This window comes from Camelus dromedarius, chromosome 16 (genome assembly GCF_036321535.1).
Source record: "Camelus dromedarius isolate mCamDro1 chromosome 16, mCamDro1.pat, whole genome shotgun sequence".
In the NCBI taxonomy this organism is placed as follows: domain Eukaryota; kingdom Metazoa; phylum Chordata; class Mammalia; order Artiodactyla; family Camelidae; genus Camelus; species Camelus dromedarius.
In genome coordinates, this window is record NC_087451.1 from 30,023,545 (window position 1) to 30,049,841 (window position 26,297).

The 26,297-nt window shown below is 58.5% G+C and overlaps 2 protein-coding genes across 14 annotated transcripts in view; one reads left to right on the forward strand and one right to left on the reverse strand.

Moving 5' to 3' along the window:
- The window catches only part of DNAH17 (dynein axonemal heavy chain 17), a 104,839-nt gene extending 89,540 nt beyond the window's left edge, over nt 1–15,299 (forward strand). For 2 of the 3 annotated variants that reach the window (XM_064495447.1, XM_031469216.2), the window contains exons 70-80: nt 292–485; nt 3,246–3,394; nt 4,246–4,373; nt 5,558–5,785; nt 8,330–8,521; nt 11,046–11,225; nt 11,505–11,687; nt 12,772–12,954; nt 13,257–13,400; nt 13,795–14,020; nt 14,843–15,299. In XM_064495447.1, coding sequence (XP_064351517.1) covers nt 292–485; nt 3,246–3,394; nt 4,246–4,373; nt 5,558–5,785; nt 8,330–8,521; nt 11,046–11,225; nt 11,505–11,687; nt 12,772–12,954; nt 13,257–13,400; nt 13,795–14,020; nt 14,843–15,090 — 2,055 coding nt within the window. In that variant the 3' untranslated portion in view covers nt 15,091–15,299. Of the gene's footprint in view, nt 1–291; nt 486–3,245; nt 3,395–4,245; nt 4,374–5,557; nt 5,786–8,329; nt 8,522–11,045; nt 11,226–11,504; nt 11,688–12,675; nt 12,955–13,256; nt 13,401–13,794; nt 14,021–14,842 lie in introns of all 3 variants that reach the window. The other variant, XM_064495448.1, reaches the window with a different exon arrangement.
- Nucleotides 1–26,297, reverse strand: part of PGS1 (phosphatidylglycerophosphate synthase 1) — a 72,376-nt gene that overhangs the window by 9,440 nt on the left and 36,639 nt on the right. For 5 of the 11 annotated variants that reach the window (XM_064495453.1, XM_064495452.1, XM_064495449.1 and 2 more), the window contains exons 8-11: nt 24,006–24,154; nt 19,424–19,552; nt 14,821–14,935; nt 14,398–14,454 (exon numbers count right to left, since the gene is read on the reverse strand). In XM_064495453.1, coding sequence (XP_064351523.1) covers nt 19,433–19,552; nt 24,006–24,154 — 269 coding nt within the window. In that variant the 3' untranslated portion in view covers nt 14,398–14,454; nt 14,821–14,935; nt 19,424–19,432. Of the gene's footprint in view, nt 1–14,397; nt 14,455–14,820; nt 14,936–19,423; nt 19,553–24,005; nt 24,155–26,297 lie in introns of those variants that run through there. The other 6 variants (XM_064495456.1, XM_064495455.1, XM_064495454.1 and 3 more) reach the window with 5 other exon arrangements.

Below are 26,297 nucleotides of genomic sequence, written 5' to 3' on the forward strand. Positions count from 1 at the left end.
GGAAAGTGCCCAGTGTCAAGGTTACTCCTCAGGGCCCCGAGACCTCACTGTCTCAGTTCAGAAAGACCAGAGGAGGGTAGTCCCCTGGGATGAGCAGGGTCCCTGTTCCAGGGTCACGTCCCCGGACCAGACTCTCCCTCCCAGGGCCCAGCCGCTTTCTCTGGTTTGCTGGCAGATGACACCAGCAGCTCATGGTTTTAGCGACAGGCCTGGCGGTCATTCTTTTCCTGGAGCCCAGGGGAGGGCACCCACTGGGACCGGGGGAGAGCTGAAGGGGTCGTCCGCCCCCAGGCCCTCGCGGAGATGGACGAGTTCAAGAACCTGGACAGCGACATCGAGGGGTCTGCCAAGCGGTGGAAGAAGCTCGTGGAGTCGGAAGCCCCGGAAAAGGAGATCTTCCCCAAGGAGTGGAAGAACAAAACGGCCCTGCAGAAGCTCTGCATGGTGCGGTGCATGCGGCCAGACCGCATGACCTACGCTGTCAAGTGAGTGTCCCCACCCGCCCGCCCCGCGCTCCCTGCACACAGTGCCCCGCCCACGGCGTCCAGGGCGCCAGCCCGCTGCCTCCTCCCGCCCTTTCACGGAGGGAACGGTCAGGGCCAGGGGAGCGGAAGCCTTTGCCACACGTAGTGGACGGGATCCCACCGATCCAACAATTTCTCCTGGGAGTTTCCTGAGCTCGGGGGTCTCAGCCAACAGGTCCCTCTGCCTCCCGTGACCCTGGGTGAGGAGGGCACCCCGGGGTAAGCGACAAGAAGACAAGAGTCCCCACGTCAGCCTCCAAGATTTAAAAACCCTTGGGCGTCAATGACGTCCACCCACAGCCACGCGGCGGCCTTTTAGGGTGTTGTGGGGAGGAAGCCGTGGCCGAGGGAGCCGCGTCCGAGGACTTTCATGGACTCAGCAGCCGGATTAAAAGTAAATCTTTTATTTTTACGGCCGGTTTGTGAGAAGAGCCACTCTAATTCTGTGAACAGCCTCTCTAGACATGAAAAGCCTCCACTGCTGGAAAGGCAGTCACTGTGTTTCAGCTCCCGGCTCCTTTCCCTCCCCCATCGGGCCTGTCGCTTCATAGCAGGACTCCAGGAGTGGCAGCGTCTCGTGACGTCTGTGCAGCCCCGGGGGTGACACCTCTGTGACACCCCATCCACCCTCCTCTGGGCAGAGACTGCGGCCCCTCCCGGCCTCCCTCCCACGCAGAGGAGGACGGAGCCTTCGCAGGCAGGGGAGGCAAGCCCCCTTCTCAAGGGTGTGTCTTGGTTTTCCATTTGTCCTAGTGCCCCAAAAGCCACCAGACTTCCCAAAAGACGCCCACGTCCCCGATAGAATTCCCCTCTGACAAAGCAGAGGCCTGACTCACACCCACCCACTGGTGGTTCACAGACTTTTGTTTCTGTTTTGCTTTGTTTTCTTGGGACCAAAGAGGAAAGAGACCTGGAGGGGTTATGGGTGCGGGTGGAGAAGAAAAAAAAAAACATCATGCTGGTCCGGGCAGAATGCTGGATGGCATCCTGGACTCAGTGCCCGAAGGAGGTTGGACAAAGCTTGGGGAAGGCCAAGGTGAAGAGCACCTGACCATTGCGGCAGGACACTGCCCGCAGGGGAGTCATGGTGTCCAGACCCACCTCCCCCAAAGCTCTTTTAAGTCACCCAAGTCACCACGGAAGAAAGCGCATCAGTATCACATGGGTGGTGACCACCAAACACCAGGCGAACCCCAGTCACGCTCTGCGACGGCTCCGCGGGGTTGAGGAAAGCAGGTTCACCTCCCAGCAAGGAAATTCAAGCTGACGGCGAGCAGCAGTAACAGCTCACGGTCGTCAAGAGCGGCCCACCGGGTCCACTTGAGGTGGATGCCCTCCCTCCTCCAGGTCCACAGGCACAGGGAGAGTAGCCCGCACAGCAGGGCGGGCACTGGCCACAGGCTCCCCGGAACACCAGCCCGGGTTGGAGCACCTGCCACTATGGCGGTCGGGCTACCAGAGGTTTACGGCTCCAGCTCTCCTGTGTCCAGGACGTGGCACTGGGAGTGGTGGAGCCCAGTGGGGACCAGGCTCGCTACTCTGTGTCATCAGTTCATCCGCAGAGAATGGCCGTGTGGCCTGGCTGTGTCATGAGCGACGGTGAACTTGTGACGTGCCTGCCCAGGGCAGGACTTGGTACATTCCAGAAGTGTTTCCCAGCAGAGACTCCAGCATCCACATTCCAGGTCACTTCCCAAGGCCGGAATCAGCACCCTGGGAGACCTTCAGCAGGAGCTGGTTTGGGGAACTGCACAGAAGCCGGCGAAGGCCAGCCCGGGGGACGAGGGAGCGGGAAGGCGCGCTCCTCATGGCACCCGCCCGCAGATGCCCCGCTGAGTCACACGGAGGCCTCTCCGTGAACAGGTCCCCCCTAGGTCTCCCACGACCCTCGGAGCATCCAGACTGCCGGCTCCTTGAGGATGGACACGTTCCCTCCCCGGGGAGGCTGCCCTCTGCCGTCCTTTCAAAGACCTTGCCAGACGTGATGTTAGCGCCTGTGATTCATCCAGAAGACAGAGCTCAGCCGCCTGCGGTCAAGGGAGAGGGGCAGAGAGCTGAGGTCCCAAGGTCACCCGAACAACACTACTTTTCTCGTAAGAGGGGCCTTGATTCACCCCAGCCTCCTTGGGGGCAAGACAAAGCGGGATTTGGAACAGAGAGGTGCTTGTGTGAAGAGAAGCACTGTTCTTGTCTCCTGTGATCTTCCTGATGATCCGTGTTTTGTGGTCCTCGGAGTGCACCCAAGCGGCTCTGATGCCAACGTCCTTCCTCCCCCGACCCCTCGTCGGGGAGTGACAGCGCCAGGACACAGAGGCCCACACAGGTCCTGCTCCTCTCTGCTGCCAGGGTCGGGACAGCCGAGATGAAGTGTGCGGGAAGCAGGAAGTCGCTAGAAACCGATGCCTCTCTTGGGGGCACCGAGGGCTTTAGGGTGACCTGGAGAACCCTGGGTGGCTTGGGTTCCCTCCCTGTTGACCTCGTGCACCTCTGAAAGCAGAGCAGTGCCAGCTGGCTGAGCCTCTCACCTGTCCGGGCGCAGGTGGACGCAAGCAGAGGGTGCTCACAGCAGGCGCCACCAAATCCCGCCCGTGCTCCCTTCCCCTGCCAAAAGGAGGCTCCTGTAAAGACTTGATTTCCAGCCCCAGACCTTTCCCTGCCTAAGGAAGTCTGCCGGGGAAAGAGGCCCTCCCACTTGGGTCTGACCAGGCACACGTCCCTCAGGAACTTCGTGGAGGAGAAAATGGGCAGCAAGTTCGTGGAGGGCCGGAGCGTCGAGTTCTCCAAGTCCTACGAGGAGAGCAGCCCGTCCACTCCGATCTTCTTCATCCTCTCCCCGGGGGTGGACCCCCTGAAGGACGTGGAAGCCCTGGGTAAGTGTGGCCAGCGGGTGTCCACGTCACAGGTCCTGGGGACACGGGCATCGAGACCACGGCGAGACGCCACGTCACACCCACTAGCAGGGCCGCCATGAAAATGACAGTGGTCGGGAGGCTGTGGAGAGACGGGGCCCTGGTGCACTGCCGGTGGGCGTGGGAGATGGGGCCGTGGCGGAAGGCAGTTTGGGGGTTGCTCCTCAAGTGACGTGCAGGATCACCATACAGCCCAGCAGTTCTGCTCATGGGCACGTTCCCAGAGGGGCTGAGAGCAGGTGTCCAAACAAACACCTGTTCACGGGGATGTTCATTCACAAGAGCCAGAAGGTAGATACAACCCAAATGTCCGCGGGCTATCACAGCAGACGATCACAGGTAGGTTCATACAGTGGACGTTATCTGCCCTGAAAAGGAATGACGCTCTGACACGCAGTCCAACAAGGACGGACCTCGTGCCACAGGGAAGAAGCCAGACACACAAGGCCACGTATTATGAGATTCCTTGTATCTGAAACAGATACGAGGAGGGACAGAAGGCAGATGAGTGGCTGCCAGGGGCTGGGGGAGCAGGATGAAGAGTGCGTGTTTAATGTGGACGCGGTTTCCTTCTGGGGTGATGGAAATGTTCTGGAACCAGGCAGATGGTGGCACAACATTCTGAATTATTCAACATCACTGAATTGTACCCTTTAAGATGGTTTTTAAAAGGGTACATTTGATGGCACATGTGCTTTACAATTTAAAAAGCAGGGTGGGGGAGGGTGTGGAATTCCCCGCTGTGGGACCACGGAGCCTCTGCCTTTGCCATTCAGCTGTCCTCACGCTGTTCCCGCCTTGCCTTCCTTCAGGGAAAAAACTGGGATTTACCATAGACAATGGGAAGCTCCATAACGTGTCCCTGGGGCAGGGGCAGGAGGTGGTGGCGGAGAACGCCCTGGACGTGGCTGCGGAGAAGGGACACTGGGTCATCCTGCAGGTACGGGGCCAGGGAGCCGTCACCACTGCTTGGGCACAAGTGTGGGTCCTTCAACCATGAGAAAGACGCTGGGGTTTATGCTGGTTGTACCCCTAAAGAGGAACTATTTTTAAACAACCCTGAGTGGACACAAGCACCCCCCGCCGCCCCCTCCTCGGCCCCGCTGCCCATTCTGGCCTCCGCACACCCCGCTGCGTGGCCGGCCTCGGTCCACGTGGGGACCTCAGGTTCAGGTCTTTTCTTTCTTTTACAAAGTGATGACCACAAGTCTAGTTACCGCCTGTCACCAAAGATATTCTGTCATATTCCCCACACTGTGCATCGCACGCCCGTGACTCACGTACTTTGTAACTGGAAGTTCGCCCTCACCTACTTCTCCTCTCCCCCCACCCTCGGGCAACCGCCTGTCTGTCCTCTGTATCTGTGACACTCTCTGTTGTCATGTGTGTTCACTGGCTTTTTAGATACCACACGCAAATGAAATCATGCAGTGTTTGTCTTTCCGTCTGACTTACTTCACCATGCATAATGCTCTCCAGGGCCATCCATGTTGCTGCAACTGGCAAGATTTCATTCTTTTCATGGCTGAGTAGTATTCCCTTGTATAAACACAACACATCTTCTTTACCCAGTCACCTGTTGGTGGACACTTGGGCTGCTGCCGCGTCTCGGCTATTGTAAATAGTGCTGCTGTGAACGAACACAGGGGTGCATGTATTTTTTCCAATCAGTGTTTTCAGTTGCTTGGGCTAAATGCCCAGGAGTGGGACTGCTGGATCATAGGGGAGTTCTCTTTTTAATTTTTTGAGGAACCTCCAGACTGTTCTCCGTAGCGGCTGTGCCAGATGACAGCCCCCCCAACAGCGCACGAGGGCTCCCTTTTCTCCAAGTCACTTCTTTTTACCCAGGCCTCTCAGAGGAGGGGTGGGGACCATATAATCTCAGCCTTATGCAGGGGGAGGGCGGGAAGGACTTGCCATGAGGCTGGAGGGCTTGAAATAACTGAGCACAAGATGCACCTCAGAGGCCTCGGTGGCATGGCTGAAATTCCCCTATGTGTCCGGCACCAGGGGGAGGGTGGACGGCGGGGTGGGGAGTGTGGGTGCCATGAGGGAGAGCCCCACCAGGGGACACGGCAAGGCGGGGAGGGGTGTGCGGGCGCTAAGCCCCAGTCTTGGCTGCAGAACATCCACCTGGTGGCCCGGTGGCTGAGCACCCTGGACAAGAAGCTGGAGCGGTTCAGCACAGGCAGCCACCATGATTACCGCGTGCTCATCAGCGCCGAGCCGGCCCCGAGCCCAGAGGCCCACATCATCCCCCAGGGCATCCTGGAAAACGCCATCAAGATCACCAACGAGCCACCCACAGGCATGTACGCCAACCTGCACAAGGCCCTGGACCTCTTCACCCAGGTAGGGCGGCCGCCTCCTGCGTCCCATGCACTGCCCGCGCCGGCCAGCGCTCTCTCATCCACAGCCCCCCAACCCCAGCAAGCACACCACCCGCACCGCAAAACGGGCAGATTCCTGAAGACCCGTGTAAGATGCCAGTCATTTAAAGGCTGTGGGAGCCTCTGTCACATACAGCCTCGTAGGACAGAAATGCCTGCTTCTCATCTATTTCACGCCCCGCACGTCAGCCCAGGCCTTTGGTGTGGCCAAGCTCCCGAGGTGGTTCCCCAACCGTCAGCCAGCCTGGCTGGGGCCACAGTGCCTCCCAGACCCCTGCTCTCATCCCCGTGAGACCGATGGGAAGGCTGAGTGCAGGTGGACGGGCTGGAGGGCGACGGGGACAGACGGGGATGGTGACGCCAGCCTCGCAGGGCTCTGCGCTCTGGCTCCAGGCCCGGCAGGTGGGCCCCCACTGCCTCCTACAGGAGCGCCGGGTGACTGGTCCTCCGGGGTGGGGTGCAGGGGCCTCAGCCTGCCCGTCCACTCTGCTTGGGTCTTTGCCCACATGACTCATGCCACCAGCCAAACCTCACAGTCCCCAGTGTGTCACTTCCTCTGTGTCGTCTTCCCTGGCGTCCTTGAATTAACTGAGCACAGCGTTGACTGGGGGGGCCTCGGTGGGATCAGTGCGAGGGGACATGCGTGAAGCCCCAAGGCACGCAGCTCAAACCGGGGCCTGTGTGGGTCCCAGAGCGGCCTGCCCAGGTCGGTGCCGGGGCCTGTACAGAGCAGGGTGGGGCCTGTGGTAGATTCTGTAGCCATTCGATGCTGCTGTGAATCCAAGCACGTGCTCTGTTTTCCCTTGTTACGGGATTTTGCTAAAGTATTAGTCCCTGAGGGAGAGTGGTGATGTGCGCAGGAAGCTGCTCCCCCACTTGCGGGAGTTGGGGGCCTGTGCCAAGTGGGCACACAGCCCTGGCTGGGAAGCGGGTGCCCAGGCAGGGACGGCCGACGCCTGAGGGGCAAGAAACAGAAAACGCAAAAGCCTCTTAGCCTGGGAGTGGTGGGGCCCCTGGGGCCGGGAGGACACAGAGGGGCTGCTGGGCCTCAGACTTTGGGGAGATGCCTTGGCTGTTGGGAGGCCGTGGCGGGGAGACCAGCCAGTCACTGCCTGGCAAATGTGAGTTGGGGGCGGCTGGGATGAGGCTGGGACTTGCTGAGATGCTGGAGGCTCCATGACTTTGTCACCTGAGGCACCTAAGATGAGGGGGGCCAGGAGGAAGCATGTGCAGGACCACAGAGGCCTGGGAGGCCGGTGAGGGGCAATGTGACCAGAGAGAATCAAACGCCGCAGGCTGTCTGTCCTCATCCTGGGCAGGGGCTGGTTTCTCCCTCCCTTTCGGATTCCTCTCCAGATCCCACCCCCTCTGCTGATCGCTCTCCATCTGCCCACTCCTTCTCCATCCCTCTCCCTCTCGAGCTCCCTCTCACTCTTCTGATTCTCTCCCTGTCCGGCTCTGATACCTTTACCCATCCCTCTCCCTCTGCCCATTTCTCTCCCCACCCCCTCCTCTCCGGACCCCTCTCTGGATCACTCTGGCCATCCCGCTCCTGCTCCCACCCTTCTCCTCCTCCCACCCTTCTCCTCATCCCTCTTGGATCCCTCTCCTTCCCGTCTTCCTCTGGGGTCCCTCTTTGATCCCTCTCTCCCACCCATCCCTTCCTCAAGTCCTGATCCCTCTCCCATCTCTCGCCCTCTCAGATCTCTCTCTGGATCCCTCTCACTCCGTGATTTCTCTCCCTCTTCCGTCCAGTCCATCTCGGGTCTCTCTCAGGTGCCTCTCCCTTCCTGCTCCCTCTCGGATCCCTCTCCCTCCCTTCCCCTTCTTAGGTCCTTCCCCTTCCCTCTGCTGACTTCTCTCCCCATCCCTATAGGATCCCGCTCAGGTCCTGATCCCTCTCCCTACCCTTCACAGGTCCCTCCCCCTCGGATCCCTCTCCCATCTCTCTCCCTCTCCCATCCCTCTGCCTCCTGGGTCCCTCTCTGGCTCCCTCTCACTATCATGATTTCTCTCCCCATCCCTACAGGATCTCTCTCCCTCCCCCCATCCCATCCCCTCCCCTTCTGGGAATCCCTCTCCCATCCATTTCCCTCTCCTTCCCCTGTGCCTCCCCCCCCCATCTCTCTCTCTCAGATCCCTCCCCCACCTGGGTCCCTCTCCTGGACCCCAATCCCTCGCCCTCTGGGGTCCCTCTCCCGTTCTCTCCCCCCCACAATGGTCCTGTACTGGGGAACATCCTACTAGGAAGCAGTACCGATAACTTGACTTACAAGTACTACTTACGCGATACAACTGCATTTCTGCAGAAAGCAAGGACAAGGAGGCATCCTCTAGCCCAGCCTTTACAGCCTGGGAGAGACTTGAAAGACCAGCCCACAGCAGTCCATGGCTTTATGCCCCAACCCTGATCCCCACCCCACCTCCAGCTCCACCTCCCAGCCCAGAAGCAGGTGGCAAAGAGAGACCCCGGTCCTGCCTGACCCGGAGCGTGTGCCTCCCGCAGGACACGCTGGAGACATGTACCAAGGAGATCGAGTTCAAGTGCATTCTCTTCGCCCTGTGCTACTTCCACGCCGTGGTGGCCGAGAGGCGCAAGTTCGGGGCCCAGGGCTGGAACAGGTCGTACCCCTTCAACAACGGGGACCTCACCATCTCCATCAGCGTGCTCTACAACTACCTGGAGGCCAACGCGAAGGTCAGGCCCTCCCCTTCCTGTGTGCCCTCCCTTGGGCCATCCCTCCCCTTCCCTCGGCCTCTGTCGTATGTTTAAGAAATGAATAGGTTTCGTAAGTCAAAGAAAACCTGAAATTCTGAGTCTCCCCTGTGGTTCCACCAACCTGATACAGTGATAATCATCCATACCATGGCCATCATCTCCTCAGTTGTGAGCTGTTTGGCTATTTTTCTGACTCCGTAGGGGTCAGTATCCTTGGGGATCCACCTGTCCTTACCCGAACTGGAGTACCCCTGCAAAGGCCAGCACCCTGGCATTCTGAGCCGGGAGAGGACGGGCCTCCCGGCTGCAGGCCTTGCCAGTCAGTGTCTGGGGACAGAAAGCAGATTTAGAGGGAAGGCCGAAAAATCTGCTGGAAAGATGGACCGCTTTCCTTTCATCTTTATTGAAAATTGAAACAAACATGTCGTGTGCTGTGCAGGCAGCTGCGGGGGACTGCGGGGAGCCAGCGTCCTCAGGGGACACCTGAGGACACCGAATGGGTGGCCAGTCCACAGGCTCAGAGCGGAGACGCCCAGGTAGGGGGCAGGTGCCAGGGCTCACAACAGGGTCCGAGCTGAACGCTGGTGGCACATCTTAAGACACACACGTGCAAATAAATAAACACGAGATGTGAAAGAAGAATTTCATCATCACAGCAGCTCCATCAGAGCAGTTCTCTCCCCGGAGTCCTGCTAGAATTGTTAAAGGACCTTTGTTTATGCAGACACTGCCCTCCTTCGACACACACAGAACCCAAGATGAGAAAAAAACTGCTCAAGAGAGTGCATGCCGTGTGGTCTGGTGACGAGCGGGGTGAGGCCTAGGTGACGCCCGCCGACCTGCTTAGCAGGGTATGAGCAGGCTACTGGACCTGCACAGTCTGAGCTCACAGCCTTATGGAACCACCTGGATGATGTCCCCCACGTCCACAGCCTGTCCCATAGCCCATTCCATCCCCCTGACTTGGAGGAAGTCAGGCCGTGCTTCCCACACCTACTGGGTCTCTGAGGGTGAGGCCTGGGAGCGCCTCTCTGATGAGTGCTCTGGGGAGCCCATCCGCCCCTGGTGGCTGGTCCCACTGCCCCCACCCCACGGGGGAGAACCGTCCCCCCAGGAGACAGCTTGTTGGGAGCTGCGGAAGGCGGAGCAAGGTGGGCCCAGCCCCACTTCGCAGAAGACACAGAAGCTGTCCCCAAAGCAAATAAGCAAAATGCAGAAAACGCAGCTCAGCACACGCCCAAGACAGCCAAGCCCAGAGAGACGACGGAGCCATGAGGTGACGATTAAGAGAAGATGAATGTCTTAAGTAAAAAAACCACGAGAGCACATCACACCACTGATACATCAAGTGCTCACTCAGTGGACTTGAACCGGCCAGTACTGGGAAAACAGGTGCCACAGAGGCAGGACCAGTAGAAACACCACACGGATGCACACCTTGCCCTTAAGGAGCCTCCACCCTCAGGGAAACAGCCATGTGTGCAGCTAGGTACAGCGAGAGACACTCTGGATTTCAAAAGCTCGGTGCCAAAAACAAGAACTTAAATACCTTATTAATAGCTTTTCTGCTGAGTATCTATTGGAACAATCTTTCTACTTAAGTGGCTGCTAGAAAATCCGAAGTCATGCACATGGCATCCACTGTTGGGCAGCACCGGCTCTGCAAGAACAGCTCTGCTGGGGACGTGGGAGCCGGGGGAACGGATTTCTGGCTTTGGGGAGGAGGCTGCATTCCAGCCGGCGTCAGAGGAGGAGTATGGCCATGGTGCGTGGTGGCTGAGAGTGGGCATCCCAGGCTGCGGGCCTAACAGGGAAGAAGAGGCAGGCCCGATGGCAGTGGGAGTGGCCAAGGGCGGGATGCATGGAGAGACCCGCCACCAGGGGGTGCACTTGTGGGCGCTGCCCTCGTGGTGGTGGAGAGAGCTACTTCCAGCTGGCGATGCTACACCGAGCTCTGGGACACACGCGGGCAAGGCTGCAGGAGTAAACCACTGGGCAGGTTCTGAGGTTACAGCAAAGTGGACTACACGGCCAAAAAGATCTTCGGTCCTAAGAGCCATCACCCCATCCATATAGAGATACTACCCTTGTTGGAAGTGGCCAGTGAAGGGAACGGTCACAGGTGGCTCCACATTTCTGAGCATGGAGAACAAAGCGGGCACAGGTGGAGGGAACAAGTAGGGGCTCAGCAGGCTGCGGGGGTGTCTGCGGAGTCTGCAGTGCCAGCAGACGAGGTCCGGTGGGGTCACCACCAAGGGAGAGCACGGAGCGGAGGTGTGGGCAGAGGGCCAGGCGTCGTGGTGGGGGCGGAGGCAGAAGCCCAGGGGGAAAAGCGTCAAGGAGGGGCTGGCTGCCAGGCCAGAGGGGAGGAGGGCCGGCCTTGGGCCTGGTGACTGAGGGCAGCAGGTGACCCTGCAGACCTGGTGGGTGAGGAGGAGGCAGGGGTGACCAAGGAGAGACTAGCAGACCCAGGCAGACCCTGACGGCGGCCACCCTTCCCAAGGTGCCCTGGGACGACCTCCGCTACCTCTTTGGGGAGATCATGTACGGCGGCCACATCACCGACGACTGGGACCGCCGGCTCTGCAGGACGTACCTGGCAGAGTATGTCCGGGCAGAGATGCTGGAGGGGGAGATCCTGCTGGCCCCCGGCTTCCAGATCCCCCCCAACCTGGACTACAAGGTCAGTGCCTACCCACAGGCTCCCCCGCAGATGGGTTACCCGTTATCAGTCCGGCGGCCAGGCTGCCCAGACGCGAGGGCTTGACACACAGCGTCTACGGAGGGGAGTGGGGCTTCCTCCGTGTAGCCGGGCAGCAGCCCTGAAGGGGGTTAGGCAACCAGTGGGGTCAGTGCAGAGGGCACGACGCGGGCAGAACATTCTGGTACACAAAGCCCAACAAGTAGAGGACACGGGTCCAGCTGGCACAGCCCCACCTGCTCACCTGCCTCCCCACTGCAGGGTTACCACGAATATATCGACGAGAACCTGCCCCCTGAGAGCCCCTACCTGTACGGCCTGCATCCCAACGCGGAGATTGGGTTCCTGACAGTCACCTCGGAGAAGCTGTTCCGCACTGTCCTGGAAATGCAGCCCAAAGAGACTGACTCGGGAGCAGGCACCGGCGTGTCCCGTGAGGAGAAGGTAGGAGCCGGGTTTACTACCCATCCAGCGCCAGAGGAAGGGCAGGGCCCAGGACCTGGGGTCGCAACGTGTGCCTGACTGATGAGCAGCAGCCCCTGGGAACTTGTCAGCAACCGCATGGGACCCTACCCCAGACCTCGGAATTGGGACCTCTTTGGGGGGCCTGCAGGCCAGCTGATGGGCCAGGGCCGAGCTGCAGCCTCAGCAGGACCCGCACAGTCAAGCTCCAGAGGCTCAGCCTCCAGGATCTGGGGGACCTCCGGGACCCCGGGAGCAGTCCCGTGCCTCCCTCTCTGCAGCTTCTGACTCTGCGAGGTGAGCGCCCACGAGAGCGCCTGCCCCTCCCCAACCGTGGGAGCGCAGCACGTGTCGCCCCCGCAGGGCAGCCCAGACACCAGAACAGTCCCCCTGGATGAGCTTAGAGGATCATGGTGGGCAGACCTCACACACTCAAAGCAGCAGAAAAGCCCAGGCAATGCTGGAGCATTGAATAAATTCCCGTTGGTGAGGTTCACCTCTGCCATTTCCAGAGGGATCGGCACCCTGGCACTTTTTGAAATAATCCAGACAAGTTCTACTAAAAATTACGCAAATACTGAGCTTCCCAGGAAGCAGACAAATTCTTGATTGGAAGACCCTCAGTGCTGCGAGGCGCCATGATCTTTTCTTTGTCTAATGATTCAAACCAGAGGTCTGCTGACGGGCAGTGGGGTTCAGGACCATTGTGTGAGCCACCCCTGGAGAGGGTGTGACCAGCAGTCCCTGCAGACAGCCCACCTGGAGGACAAGGTCATGGTCCCCCACCCAGAAGCCGGTGGCCTCAGGGATGTCTGAAGGCACCAGGCTAGTGCAGCCAGATGCTCGCACGGCCACGGCCACAGCCACGCAGCCTTGGCAACCAGACCAGAACGGCAGACCCTGAGGGCCAGGATTCCCTCCTCCTGGTCAGACGCGGGGCTGCACCTCCATGGTCCTGTTTTTCTGGCAGCTCCACCTGCCCTGCTCCAGGGCTCGGCCTGGCGCGGGGGGGAGGGCTGGCCAGTGCAGGTGCCGTGACGCGGGCTGGCTGGGGACTGGCTTCCAGGTGAAGGCCGTGCTGGACGAGATCCTGGAGAAGATCCCAGAGACGTTCAACATGGCTGAGATCATGGCCAAGGCATCCGAGAAGACCCCCTACGTGGTCGTCGCCTTCCAAGAATGTGAAAGAATGAACATCCTAACCAACGAAATGCGCCGCTCGCTAAAGGAGCTGAACCTGGGGCTGAAGGTAAAGACACGGTGGGCAGGACCCGGGGCGTGACTCAACGGGGGCTGGCCACCGCAGGCCAACCTAGCTCAGCTGCAAAACCAGCTGCCCCGGGCTGCTGGGCCTCGGCCCGCTGAGCTCCCTGCTTTGGAGCAGTGGGCACCACTGGGCATCTCTGAGGTACCGAACAGACCTACATCCAATTCACGACACACATGGTGGGGTGGGGGGGCACCTCCTGGGAGCGGATGAAACGAGGCCTGGGACTGACTGGGTCTGCATCTGTGCCGATCGCCCCAGCACCCTGTCCGTGTGACCCCCAGGGAGAACTGACCATCACGACCGATATGGAGGACCTGTCCATGGCCCTGTTCTATGACACTGTGCCCGAAACGTGGATGGCCCGGGCCTACCCCTCCATGATGGGCCTGGCGGCCTGGTACGCTGACCTGCTGCTCCGAATTAGGGTAAGGACAGTCGTCCGAGGAGCCGCTGCCCTGACTCTCAGCAAACCTGCCCCCAGAGCCTGGGGAGTGATGCTGTGAAGGGGGAATGTGCGTCCCCACCCGCCCGAGGCCCCTACTGGCCTGGCCTTTGTTGGAGCAGGTCTGGAAGGGCCGGGCTCCAGGAACCCCGTCAGGGCGAGCGCCTCCTGAGGGCGGCAGGGGTGGAGAGCAGCCGCCTCCTTCAGCCTCCCTGTTCTCTTGTCGCTGAACCACCCCTCCTGGGGCCTGCTCTTCCCGTCCGCACATTTAAGAGCGAGCCAGACAGTGAAGTGGCGACTCAGGCAGCCCTCCCCTGACCTCGGTCCGCCCTGCGGGGCGTGGGGATCCAGCGCTGTCCTGCTCACATCCTCTCCAGGAGCTCGAGGCCTGGACAACGGACTTTGCGCTGCCCACCACGGTGTGGCTGGCCGGCTTCTTCAACCCGCAGTCCTTCCTCACGGCCATCATGCAGTCCATGGCCAGGAAGAACGAGTGGCCGCTGGACAAGATGTGTCTGTCCGTGGAGGTGACCAAGAAGAGCCGGGAGGACATGACTGCGCCCCCTCGGGAGGGTTCCTACGTGTACGGGCTCTTCATGGAAGGTAATGGGGGCACAGGGGGAGGTGCTTGGGCCCATGGGGATGGGGACACCATCTGAGAGGGCCCTACCTCTGCCTCTGTCCACATCTCCCTGAGCCAAGCTGCTGCCACTGCCCATCTTGGGGACCAGGTTTCCAGGGAAGGGAGGCCCTCGCATAGCCAGGTCCCAGCGGAGGGTGGGGGGGAGGACATGCAAGGCTGGCGCTCATTCAGCTCCGCCCACGTCACCCCAATCCTGCCAGACAGGACCACCAGGCAGGCGGTCCATTTCCTTAGCCAATTACTCCAGCAGGAGCCCGTCCCTCTCAGCGACTGCCATCACCCCTTTACCTGTGGGGGTGTCTGGGCGCCCCAATGCCCACGTCACCACAGCCAAGCGTTGCCATAGCCATTCTCCATGTTTATTTTGGAATTACAGACAGGAAACAACCATGAGCTAGGGTGAGTAAAAGAGCAGCAGGCTGGTTAAAGGCAACGACAGCTCCACGTGCATACGTAGCTATTTACACTGCGTATGGGCGCGTGGGACAGTCCAGCGGAGGGGGATCGGAGCGTTAATCTGTAATCTTCAGCTGGAGTTGTTATGAGTTCCTGCCACTAAAATTAAGAAGGCTGACAGGTATTTGAGACTCTGAAAACACCCCAACTGTAAACAAGGGCTCCAGGAGCTTCAGGGCTGAGCTGTCCCCGACCCAGTCCTCTGACAGCCCCGCTTTTAGCGATGCCCGTGTCTGCACGGGCGGTGGGGTGCCAGGCCCCTCCCCTCAGTACCCGCACACAAGACAGGAACCAGTCGTCTCACCACGGCCGCCCTGTCCCCACAGGAGCTCGCTGGGACACCCAGACCGGAGTCATCGCCGAAGCACGGCTGAAGGAGCTGACGCCAGCCATGCCTGTCATCTTCATCAAGGCCATCCCTGTGGACCGCACAGAAACCAAGAACATCTATGAGTGCCCGGTGTACAAAACCCGCATCCGCGGCCCCACCTACGTCTGGACCTTTAACCTGAAGACCAAAGAGAAGGCAGCCAAGTGGATCCTGGCCGCCGTGGCACTGCTCCTGCAGGTCTAGCTGGCGCCGTGGGCTGGGTCCTGACCACAACTCCAAATTTACAGTTAGAAACTCAGCCTTGCAACCACCTCTTACTTTCACAGGAACTGATGGTTGCTTTCTGTTCTCCTAAATAACTGAGACTTTACAGCCACGCACATCTGGGCTAGCCAGAGGGTGGAGGGCAGTGTGGAAGAGGGGGCGTGGGTTGGATTAAAACAATGAAGCCACTCACTTGTGTCTGATTCGCTTGAGCCAGCAGCCACCAAGGGCCTGGTACAGCCTTAGGGTGAGTCCCCCAAGCCCAAGCAGCCAGGTGAGCATCCTAGGAACCACGCCCCCCAACCCTTAATTCCACTTTTTCCCACAAGCAGCATGGAGGGTTAGAGCTGGAGGCCTGATGCGACAGGCCAGCGACCCCTACCCCCAACGAGGGGCCAGGGTGTTCCCACATCCACCGGAGCTGCCCCTCCACGGGCACCGTCCCCTAAAGCAGTCTACCCTTCTCTCTAGGAAGAAAATTATAGTCATGCCTCCTCCCTGCCCAGGAATTTTGAGAGCAAACTATTCCACGGAGGCGCCATTTCCATGCAGCTCAAGAGCTTCCCTGGCACCTGCCCACTTTCTGAAATTGTGGGAACGGGACATGATGAACACAGACTCAGGGACCACCTTAAACATGTGTTTGTGTCTGGGGAGGTCATGGGTAAGTGGCCCACGGCTCCCGTCTCAGTTCTGGGGCAGCATCTTCAAGGTCTTTTGTCTCCCTCCCTCCACAATCGGTTCTCACTTCCTGCCTCCTGACAGTGGGTTTTGTGTTAAACTCTTTAACAAAAGAAAGTATAACGATAAAGGGGTCAACACAAGAGGATACAACATTCGTTAACATGTACACACCTAACGTAGGAAAGGTGTAGAGCAAACACTAACGGAAGTAGACAAAGACGCTGGCGGTGATACAGCAATAGAAGACTTTAACACACCACTTATGTCAGTGGACAGACGATCCAGACAGAAAATCAGTGAACAGTGGTCTTAATTAGACCAGCTGAACTTAGTGGATATCCACAGGACATTCCATCCAAAAACAGAACACACGTTCAAGTGCACATGGAACTTTACCAGGATGGGTCACATGCTAGGCCACAAAACAAATCTCCACCAATTTAAAAGGATACAAAGTGTATTGAGCATTTTTTTTCCAACCAGGATGGTGTCTGGCAGTAGAAACCAATCACAGGAAGGAAAACAGGAAACACACACACACACACACTTAGACGATAAACGACATGCTACCGAAACACTGATGGGTCAATGCAGAAATCAGAGAAGATCAGAAAACACCTCAAGAAAAATGAAAATAAAAGCAGTTTTCCAAAATCTATGGGATGCAGCAAAAGCAGTTCTAAGAAGTTCACAGCAACATAGGCTTCCTCAAGAAACAAGAAAAACCTCATACCGCCTAACCTACCATCTAAACAAACTGGAAAAAAAGAACAGACCAAGCCCAAGTCGGCATAAAAGCGAGAGCTGCTCAGGAGCCAGGAAACCCCAACTCCCCGAGAGGCAAGCTGGTCCGCAGGCGTCAGAACCGGGGGCTGAGCACAGCAGGGGCCCGGGTGGCTCAGGGCCCGGCCTGTGCTCCAGACGCGGAGACGAGGCTAAGGAAAGGCAGTCCACACACACGGCCCGCTGCGCGAGGTGGCCGGCAGCCTGCCCACCAGCCAGCAGGAAGGGCCGAGTGGTGGCCGATCTCGTCCCGCCTCCCTCTGTGGGCTCCTGCTCCCAGGCAGGTGGGAGGCTGCCCTGGGACAAACCTGGCCAAGACCTCAGGCCCCCCCGTCTGACTGGCAGGGGGTGCTTCTATCTGCAGCCAGAATGACCTCAGCAGGAGTGGAGCGGCAAGCCCGAGACCTGCCTGGCTCTGTGGCCGAGCTGATGCAGGGCCATCCAGCAAGGCAGCTGGGCTGCCACTCGGGGCAGGCAAGGAGAGCGGGATGCGGACAGAACAGGGAAGGCAGCTGAAGGGGCCCACGAACTCTAGATAACGTGGGCCCCAGGGGGGGCCCCTGCGCCAGCATCCTCGGTGGTTTCTGGCCTGAGAGCGGAGGCAGGCCCCGGGACTACCTGGCCTTGCTGATCCTGAAGGCCTGTGAAAACTCTGAGTATTCTCACCTAAACCATGGGTGAAGAAGAGGCCCCAGAACCCCTAACTCTGAGGGCAATCATTTACAATGAGCCTGGGGCCCAGAGAACCCACTCCTTTGGAAGGCAAAAAGAGCCTGGCTTCCGGACAACCACCTCTGCTGGCCAGGAGGGGTCGCTGCTGCCCTTCGTGTCCAGGCCGGAGGGACAGGGGAGCCACTCCTCTGACTGGAGGAGATAAAACTGCCAGTGGCCACCAGGAAAGTCGTTTTTAATCCCTGGTAATAACTACAGAATGGGAAGGTTTTCCAATTTTGCCTTTAAAGCCTAGAACAAAATAGTCAATTATCCCACACTACATGTTGTGGGTAGTTGATAAAATTCTCTCCAAACTTTGCAAGAGACAATTCACCTCAGAGTTGCAATCCAGTCTCTGGGAGACACGGACTGGGACAGGAGGAGCTCCGAGGCCACAGCGGCCTGGTGGACAGCAGGGTGGGGCCCGGGCTGGGGTGAGCTCCCGGCAGAGGGTGGGGAGAGGAGAGCCCCCCAGGACCGCCCTGAAGGCAGAAACCAGGGGAGGGCACCGATTGCTCAAGCCCGGCTGTGGCACAGCGCTCACTCTGGTCCCACAGCAGCTGCAGGGACACAAATGCCATTTACTGAAGCCTCTCTCCAGACAGAAGCCCAGGGCCCTAGCACATTCTTTTGGCTTTCCTCCTCTAATTGTCCCACAGGACAATTTAATAACTGGTTTGAAGACAAACAGTGTTAACTGATGTGCCGCTGCCCCAGGGCGGTGTGGCCACCACTCTACCCGACTCCCAACCACAGAGCCCGGCAGATGGGCCCGGCCCCGGGGGAGGGGCTGTGGCTGCGCCTAGTCTAAGAGGTGCTCCCAGCACTGGAGCCCCTCCACACACAGCAAGGCAGTGCAGTCAAGGTTAACCGCCCGCTCCTGGGAGGGAAGCACAGGAAGCAACGGGCAGGAATGGAATCTCGCCTCGCCCCCGAAGGATGGGCTGCATGCCCTGGGGCTGCGAGGCCTTCTCTCTGGAACACTCCTCTCTGTGCAAGGTTCAAGCACCTGAACATGTGGACTGAGCAGTGGTTTTGAAATCTGCTCCTGGAGACGCTGGGGGCAGGGGAGGAGCACAGGCTAAACACCAGAGGGGACAGATGACAGGACCGTAAGTGGCTGCTTGGAGGGGAGGAAGGGCAGGAACAGCTGCACTGCTGGTCTTTTAGTATCGTTTTACCCTCTAAATGTGCGTGGTATTTGAATAAAATGAAAAGTAATTAAAATGTTGAGAAAAAACTAAAAATGATAGAAGAAAATAGTTCTTCAAAATGAAGGTGAGAAGAGAACCAGGGGCAGGTACCAGGCCCTGTGGAACATACTCCGCACGGAGCCAACGCGCTCAGCCCCACACCTCGTGCCCTCGTCCTCACGCAGCCTGTCCCTCCCTGACCCCCACCATGCTGTGGGCTGGGCTAGCAGGGTCTATCTCAGAACATCCCACCCGGGGCCACTGGGGCTGAGGTCCAGGTCCGAAGGGATCTGGAACACGGAGGGTCACTGAGGAAAGACCCCAGCTCTAATGGCAGCCGCACCCTGCCCGGCTCCCCAGCGTCCAGAGAGCCCAGAGGCCACTCAGGTCAGGCCTCATCTCATCCCCTGGGAGCACAGCCGGCAGCCTCTGCGCAGGGCAGGCTCCTTCTGGGTGGGCAGAGCTGCCAGCACGGAGGACAGCGTGTCTCCGCAAGAGCGCGTCACAGGAACGTCAGCCCCAAGGTCTGACCCGCACTCTCATCCCCGCAGCTGCAGCTGGCCCGGGAGACAAGCCAGCACCGCTCCCCCACCCGCCCCCAAGGCCTTCAGGAACATGCACTTGGCGGGAGGCGGGGAGCGCAGAGTCCCCAGCCCCAGGGACAGGAGGACAGACACGCACCCAGACACGGACCCCACCGCTGCCTCCCCGGGACCCGGGATTCGCGGAGAGTTGGGACCTGACAGAAGGTGAGAGGGCTGCCTAACTTAGAATCAGGCTTCAAAAGGCACTGAGAACCGTCTGCCACCCCAGACACACGCCCCTTGGTATATAACCAAGGACAAAGCACCCCGGAAAGCCGCCAAGTGGAGAGCTCCCACCCCCTGACTTCCCCAGTGAGCCCCTGGTAAACCGCACTGGTGGGCTGGGGTCCGCACCTGTTGTCCTCAGAAGAAGTTCTTAATCAGTGGGGTCACCATCTTCACCCACAGCTTCACCTGCCGACTCGGCTGCTCAAAGGTGGCAGAGGACACCACACCTGACCTCAGGTAGAGCTGCTCTTGCTCCTGGGGGGGAGGAACAAACAAGAGTTAGGAGTCAGCAACCGTGCCGGGTGTCCGACTCCGCGCGTCCGGCCGGCCCAGAGGCTCGGGGGCCGGGACGGGTGGCCCTGTAAACATGCTTTCGAAAAGCTAGGGAAGCCAGGATGTCTGCACGTTGAAGACAGAGACGCATGTGGAACAGGCAACTCAGAGTGAAAGAAATACAGCTGGTGGAAAAACTGTTCAAAAGTTCACCCTCCCTAACTGATATAGTGCCAGTTAAAATAATGAGTTTTTTTTTTAATGAGACAGTTCTTTTTTTCTCTTCTCAAACTGGCAAAAGGTAATTTTGTAATAGTATCACTCCCTGCTGATAAAGGCAGAGGGAGCAGATGCCCTCAGACGCTGCTGATGGAAAGGGGAGGTCAGATCATCTGTCTCGAGAGCGATTTGGCAACAGGTGTCAAAAGCCTTGAAAAGCTCCACTTGCAAGAGTTTATCCCAAGAAAATAACCACGCACGAAGGTTTCTGTGCACTGGTATTTATCACACCGAAGTTTGTAACAGAAGAACTGGAAACCACCTAAACGTCCAACAACCAAATATAATAAACACCAGCGTTCACCATAAAATCATCATCTTCTAGAAGAACATGTTCTTAGTGATATGGAAAGTGCGCAATATATTAAGTCAAAGACACCGGACATGAATTAACATACACAACATAATCTTAATTCCATGAAGAAGAAAAGGCACGCCTCTCCACGTGCACACAGAAGAAGACTGGCCAGGAACGACCAAAACGATTTCAGCCACTCTCTCCGGGTGAGAGGGTTAGGATCTTCTCATTTTTCTCAGTTTTTACCTTGAACAATTATTTTCATATTTTAAAACAAGTTAATTAAAAAATACTGATCTAAGTCTTATCTTGAATTGTGTTTAGAATCTTTGAGAGGAGAAACTGCCTCTTTTTAAAACACTGACTCCCGACAAAAGTGCTGTTTCCTTAATAAGGTATGGACGCATTCGAAGGGCAGGAGGCAGCAGTCAGGGTGTGTGATTCTGCTTCCACCGCCAGAGGCCGGGACGTCCCTCTCTGAATCTTATGTCCCTTCATCTAGCACGTACTGACCACCCCATGCCATCGCGAGGACCCCACAGCAGCAGCTTGGAAAACTGTCCCCTGTGGGACCAGAAACACCAGGAAGCACCGGAATGGTACCACCCCACCCCACGGGGCGCTGGACGCTCCCTCCTCCGGGGGCAGGAATGGAAGCCGTGTTCCTGGCAGACTCCTCTGCCCCCACGAGGACAGGGGATGGAGGGCGTCTTGCCCTCCAGAACACTACGGAATCTGTCTGCAGCTCTTCCCGTCAAGGGTTGGAGAAATTCTTTACTCGCTGCAGTCTTCCACGCTGACTCCCTGGTCAAGAACGCGGTGCTCCCAGGGCCAGGGTCCCCAGCACCTCCGGTCCGAGCAGACCCGCGCCGCTCCACACCCTCTGCCCGCTGACCACAGCTGGATGGCCGACAGAGGAGCCAGCCCTGGGCTCGGGGGGCTGCTTTGCTGAAGTCTCCACAAACCCGGCTCCGGCTTTATGTTTTCAAATGAATACGCAGCCAAGATTTCAATTAAATTACCAGAAACACTTAAGTTTCCTCCCAGACTCCACATAGGGACACAGAAGGAAGTCAGCTGATGGGGGTTACAATGCCGTTCAAGAGAGTCTGTCTGAGGTCACGAGTGGTAAACTGTGTTCTCCGAACAAAACCAGGAAGCTTTCAGTTTTTACTGTATGTACTGAGTAAAAGGGAGGGACTTCGGATTCGGATAAAAAAAAAATCTCCCCACCCCGGTGCCCACTGTGACATGAACAGGGCCCTTCCCTGTGTCCCAGGGAGGACTCCAGAGGCGGCTTCTGAGAGCAGGAACCGAGGCAGCGGGGTTTTGGGGACTTTCCAGGCTGTGGGAGGTTGTGCGGCCAGGCAGTCCCAGGACCGGGCAGCATATGGGCCTCTCCAGAGGGTGGCTGCAGTCCCAGTATATAAATACACAGGTGGAATCATCCAGAAATGCATTTTTGCATTTCAAAGGCAGAGAAATCAATGTGCCTCTAAAGAACAGAAGGGCTGCACGGCACCCTCCCACCATCCAAAGCCCCTGGGATTCAGGTTTGGAAAGAAAAAGAAAATATCCCAAATATGTCACTTGGGAAAGCAGCTCCTGACCACAACCGGCCCAGCTCTTCTCAAGATCCAGGATGTGGGTTCAGTCCCCTTACTCAGGAAGTGGTGGAGAGGGGCCTGCACAGGACCCTGGGCAGAGACTTGCTCTCCTAAATCAACCGAGACTCATGGAGACCTGGTCCTGGCCCGAGGCCACGTTCACACTGACCACTGTCTACTGTCTGTGCAAACCCAGCTCTTAGCGACCGAGTGAAAGTCCCAGAGATCCTGGCGTTGAGGCTGGTCTGTCCTCCCCCCACTGCCCCAGCCCACTCTGAGGCCAGCCGGCGTCTACTGGAACCTCCTGGGCCATTTGCTGGAAGCTTCACCAGAGCATCTGTGATCTGCTGAGCAGATCAGATTCTCCCGCCGGCCACCCAGGGCCCACCGCTGCCACTTCCTCTCTGCCCTGGTCATGAAGCCCTTCCCGGCACGGAGGCCCCATTCAGTCACTGACAAGATTCCCAGATCGCAGGAGGCAGATCCCAGGGAACAAGGCAGTTACCATTTCCTCATCCATCAACAAAGGCTCCAACAGTTTCGCAACAGCAATTCCCAAACACTGGAGAATAAAAGCTTAACACAGGCTGACGCCCTGAGGGCCGGCCTACGGCAGTGCTGCCTGCGCTCCCATGACTCAGGTAGGGAGCCCGCACCTTCCCTGGAAAGGCTTTGTTGCAAAGGTCACAAATTCTTGAACCCCAGGGATCATCCAGGTTTCATGTACACACACTTCTCAAAAGTCTATCAGCCCTGCAGGCAACCAGATGCAAAGATTCACGTAAAAGCACTAAGGAATCCCAGGCACCCATGGTTGCTCTCGACTTTAAACAGAAAATGAACAACCGCTATCACGGAATGAGGCCTGCCCTCTTGGGAATCACCACTGTGTTCCGTTCCTACCTGGGTCAGCAAAGCATGTGCCCTCCCTACCTCCCTGTACCTGACCGTTGGTCCCCGGCTGGCCGGCAGCAGGGACTCAGGGCCCCGCCCCCGTGACACCCCAGCCCCAGCTGGGGAGAAAGGGCTGCTCTCCCACGAGGCCGCTGGGGAGTCTCCTCCAGTGGAGCAGGAGGTGCCCGGCGGCCACGGGCTGCCGAGCCAGACAGCTCAGCCCCACCTCCCCACCTCCGCACTCCCAAGAAGGATGCCTGCCTTCCCCCTCACGGCCGCAAGGAAGGAAAGCCTGTTACAACTACGAGCATGAGGAAAGCAACGCAGAAATTCCAAGACACCCTGGAAACAGGGGCCTGCCTGTCACCTGCCCGACACGGTAGAAGGCAGACACAACCCACGAGCTTCCACTGGGTCCCGCACACCGCCCACCTCCAGACCCCACCCACACACCACAGGGGCCCCTGCTGTAGGCCAGACACACCTCCATCATCTCCTGTGTATTCAACCCTAAACCAGGTCACTACCAAGTAAAACAACTTTACTTTTTATTTTTTGAGGGGGAGGTTAGAGTGATTTATTTTTAGAGGAGATGCTGGGGATTGAACTCCGGACCTCATGCACGCTGAGCATGCGCTCTAACACTTGAGCTATATCCTCCCCCGTCTCAAACAACTTTAAGTAAATAAAATAGAAGTAAAATGAATAGAATCCAAGTTCTTAGTGCAGAAGGACCGTGCACGCTGGCTCAAGGGCACAGGAAATGTGAGCTGGCTGTCAAAGCCCTGCAGTGGCTCAGCCCACTAACCCGTCTGCACCGGCCTCCAAGTTCTTTCTCCAGTTTGGCTCTTTTCTGGCTCCCTGTGCGCCCTCCTGTCTGTTAGGGGTGTCCTCTCCTTACGCCTCTCTCCCCCTCGACTCTGAGGCACCTCCTGGGAGGGTCTTTTTCAAGAACATCAGATGCTGCCTGAAACTCTTCCCAAACAGGCCCAGGTCCTCAGCCACCACGGCGCCTAACCCCTTTCACAGGTGATCCGCAGACTCAGAAGAGGCTGGGAACCAGCGCTGCGCTCATGTCCCAGGGAGACAGCAGTGTTCCCTTCCTATGCAGGGAATGAACATGTCCCCCAGGACGTAGGCGGCACAGGCTGGAGGCAGAAAGGCCAGCACCCTCAAAGGATGGCCCTGCAGCAGGTCTCCCCCAGGACCAGCCCCAGCAGGCTCGAGAGAACCCCAGTTCTTTCCTGCTCTGCTTAGCCCCAGATGAGCAGGAGATGGTGGCAGGAGGCAGCCCTCGGGGACCCGGCCCCCAGCTATGCCCCCAGCCCCCCAGGAGGTCCCACTGGCCCCAACCAACCTGGTGAAGCTGCTGCTGCAGGGCCCGGCTCTCCGTCACGATGGCGATCTGGGCCTCCAGGTCCCGGTGAACTGACCTGTACCCAAAATTAGGAGAGCCAATCAACGTGAGACAGGGCAGGCTGCTCCCTGTCAGGTACAGCCAGAGGCCTGCAGGGAAAAGGAAACGTGCAGACAGGAAGTAAGCACGGCACCTGCCACCGCATCTCCACGCCGCGCTCCAACCCGAGAGGGGGCAGCCCACCACGGGGTTTGCGGGAACAATACACCAGGTGACAGGCTGATGCAGGGCTTGCTCTCCGCCCAGGGCTACCTGCAGCCACGTGTGCCCTAGCCCTGGGTGCTGCGGGAGGTGCTGGGCCTGCAGGGTCTGGGGGACAGCCTGGCTGTGGGGGAACAACTTCTCTTTCTGCCGCGCTGCACGCTGTGGCCTCTTTTCCAAGCAGGACGAGGAGTGGGTTCTTAAAGGGAATCTGGTGATGCCTGTGCTCAGCCTCTACCCTCACCCCCTGCCCGATGCTCACCAGAGCCCCTCCCAGAGCGCACAGGACCTCTCATCCCCACTCCCTGCACTGCCTCAGCCACGTCCTGGCCACGAGAATGCTACCCACTCTGGCCACTGTCCTTCCACAGGCACGGGACAAAAGCAGCCTACCAGAGCTCAGCTCACACCTGCTTCTCAGGGAAGCAGCCAGCTAACCCTCAGGAGGGGGAACAGCGATGCCTTCCCCTAAGCAGACAGGGGCTGCGACGTGGGGTGATGAGGGATGTGGTATAAGAACAGGGTACTCCACGCCGCATCTACCTGAAGACAAGCTGGGCCTTGCCTCCCCAGGGCCACATGACTCTCCCAAGCTCAGGCTGCTGACACATAAGGCTGCGAAGCTCACAGGGGTGCCAGCCGTGAGCCCTGCTGGGGGCTTAGTAGCCTCCGGGCCAGACAGGCAACGTCTGCTAGAAGCCAGTGCAGGGGAGAACCTCAGAGGCCCTGGATGTTTCAGGCCCACCCCAGAGAACACTGTTTCCTCTTTTTTGCTAGAAAATGAGCAGATGACATTACAGAGGAGGAGGAGGACATGGTGGAAGCAGCAGTCTGGCAGTGGGTCCTGGCTCCACCCCCACCCTGGAAACTCGCTGTCCCTGACAGTACCACAGTGACATCCGTGCAGTGAAGGTCGCGGATTCTCTCAGAATCCTACATGTCACCTCAAACAGACACAGGCCCGCTGCTTTGCACCCCATCCCCCTATTCGGCCCTCCCCTGAGTTCCCAAGCACATCAGAACTACGTCTCCTAAGAAGACAATTCCCAAAACCTAACCTCCCAAGGGCATCTGCTGCCCCAGGCTTCCTTCCTCCTACGGGGCCCAGGCTCGGGTCTGGCCTGTCTTCCCCGCAACCAACGCCGGGCTGTGCCCAGAGCACCCAGCCCAGAGCACCCAGTGTGACTCATCAGTCCTGGGCTCCCCTGCGCAGGGCCAGCCTCCTCACACCCTCCCACCTCCTCTGCCAACACGACCCTTCAAAGGGCCCACGGGCACGCGGAACAATGACATGCTCTACACACTGAGCTCCCAAAATAGAAGGCCGTTTCCTAATTCTCTCAGAACAAGAGCATTTCCAAGAACACGTTGGGAAAGAGATGACGACGCTCTGCTGCCTATTCCTGTGACGCGCCTGCCACCCCAGCACACGCAGGGGCCACATCAAAGCCAGTCGCTTGCCCACGGGTACTGCTCCATCCACCGGCCCCGCCCCACTGGGCCGGTGCATGCAGCAAACCTCACCACGTGTCAAGAGACCAGGGGGTGTGCAGGCGGCCCCCGGCCCTCTGCTCCAGATGACAGGGACATCCGAGCCAAAGGGCCAAGCCCCACCCTCTGCAGGAAAGGCTCCCGACCTGCACGAGGCCTTGCCTCCATGCCCCACCTCTCCACAAAGCCGGAGCCAGGAGGAACAAGACGAGATCTCCACCTGCCTTACCGTTCCCACTCTTCTGACGCCAAGATTGGCTCCTTAAAGACTCTGAGTCTGCTCGGTGCCACCTGTCCAGCTGGCTCTCCCAAGCCGGCTCAGAGAGGGGACAGGTGAGAGCTAGGACTCGGGAGACCTGACATAGGTCACGGCTGACGTTAATCGTGACTCTGTGACTCTGTCCATCTCAGGCTCCCAGACCACAGGGCCTTGCAGGGAAGGTTGGAAGGGACTGGTCCTCATCTACTTATCTGTAAAATCTGCCTGAACGTGATGGCTCCCCTCAAGGGACCCTCCGGGCCAGCCAGCAGAGGCAGGCA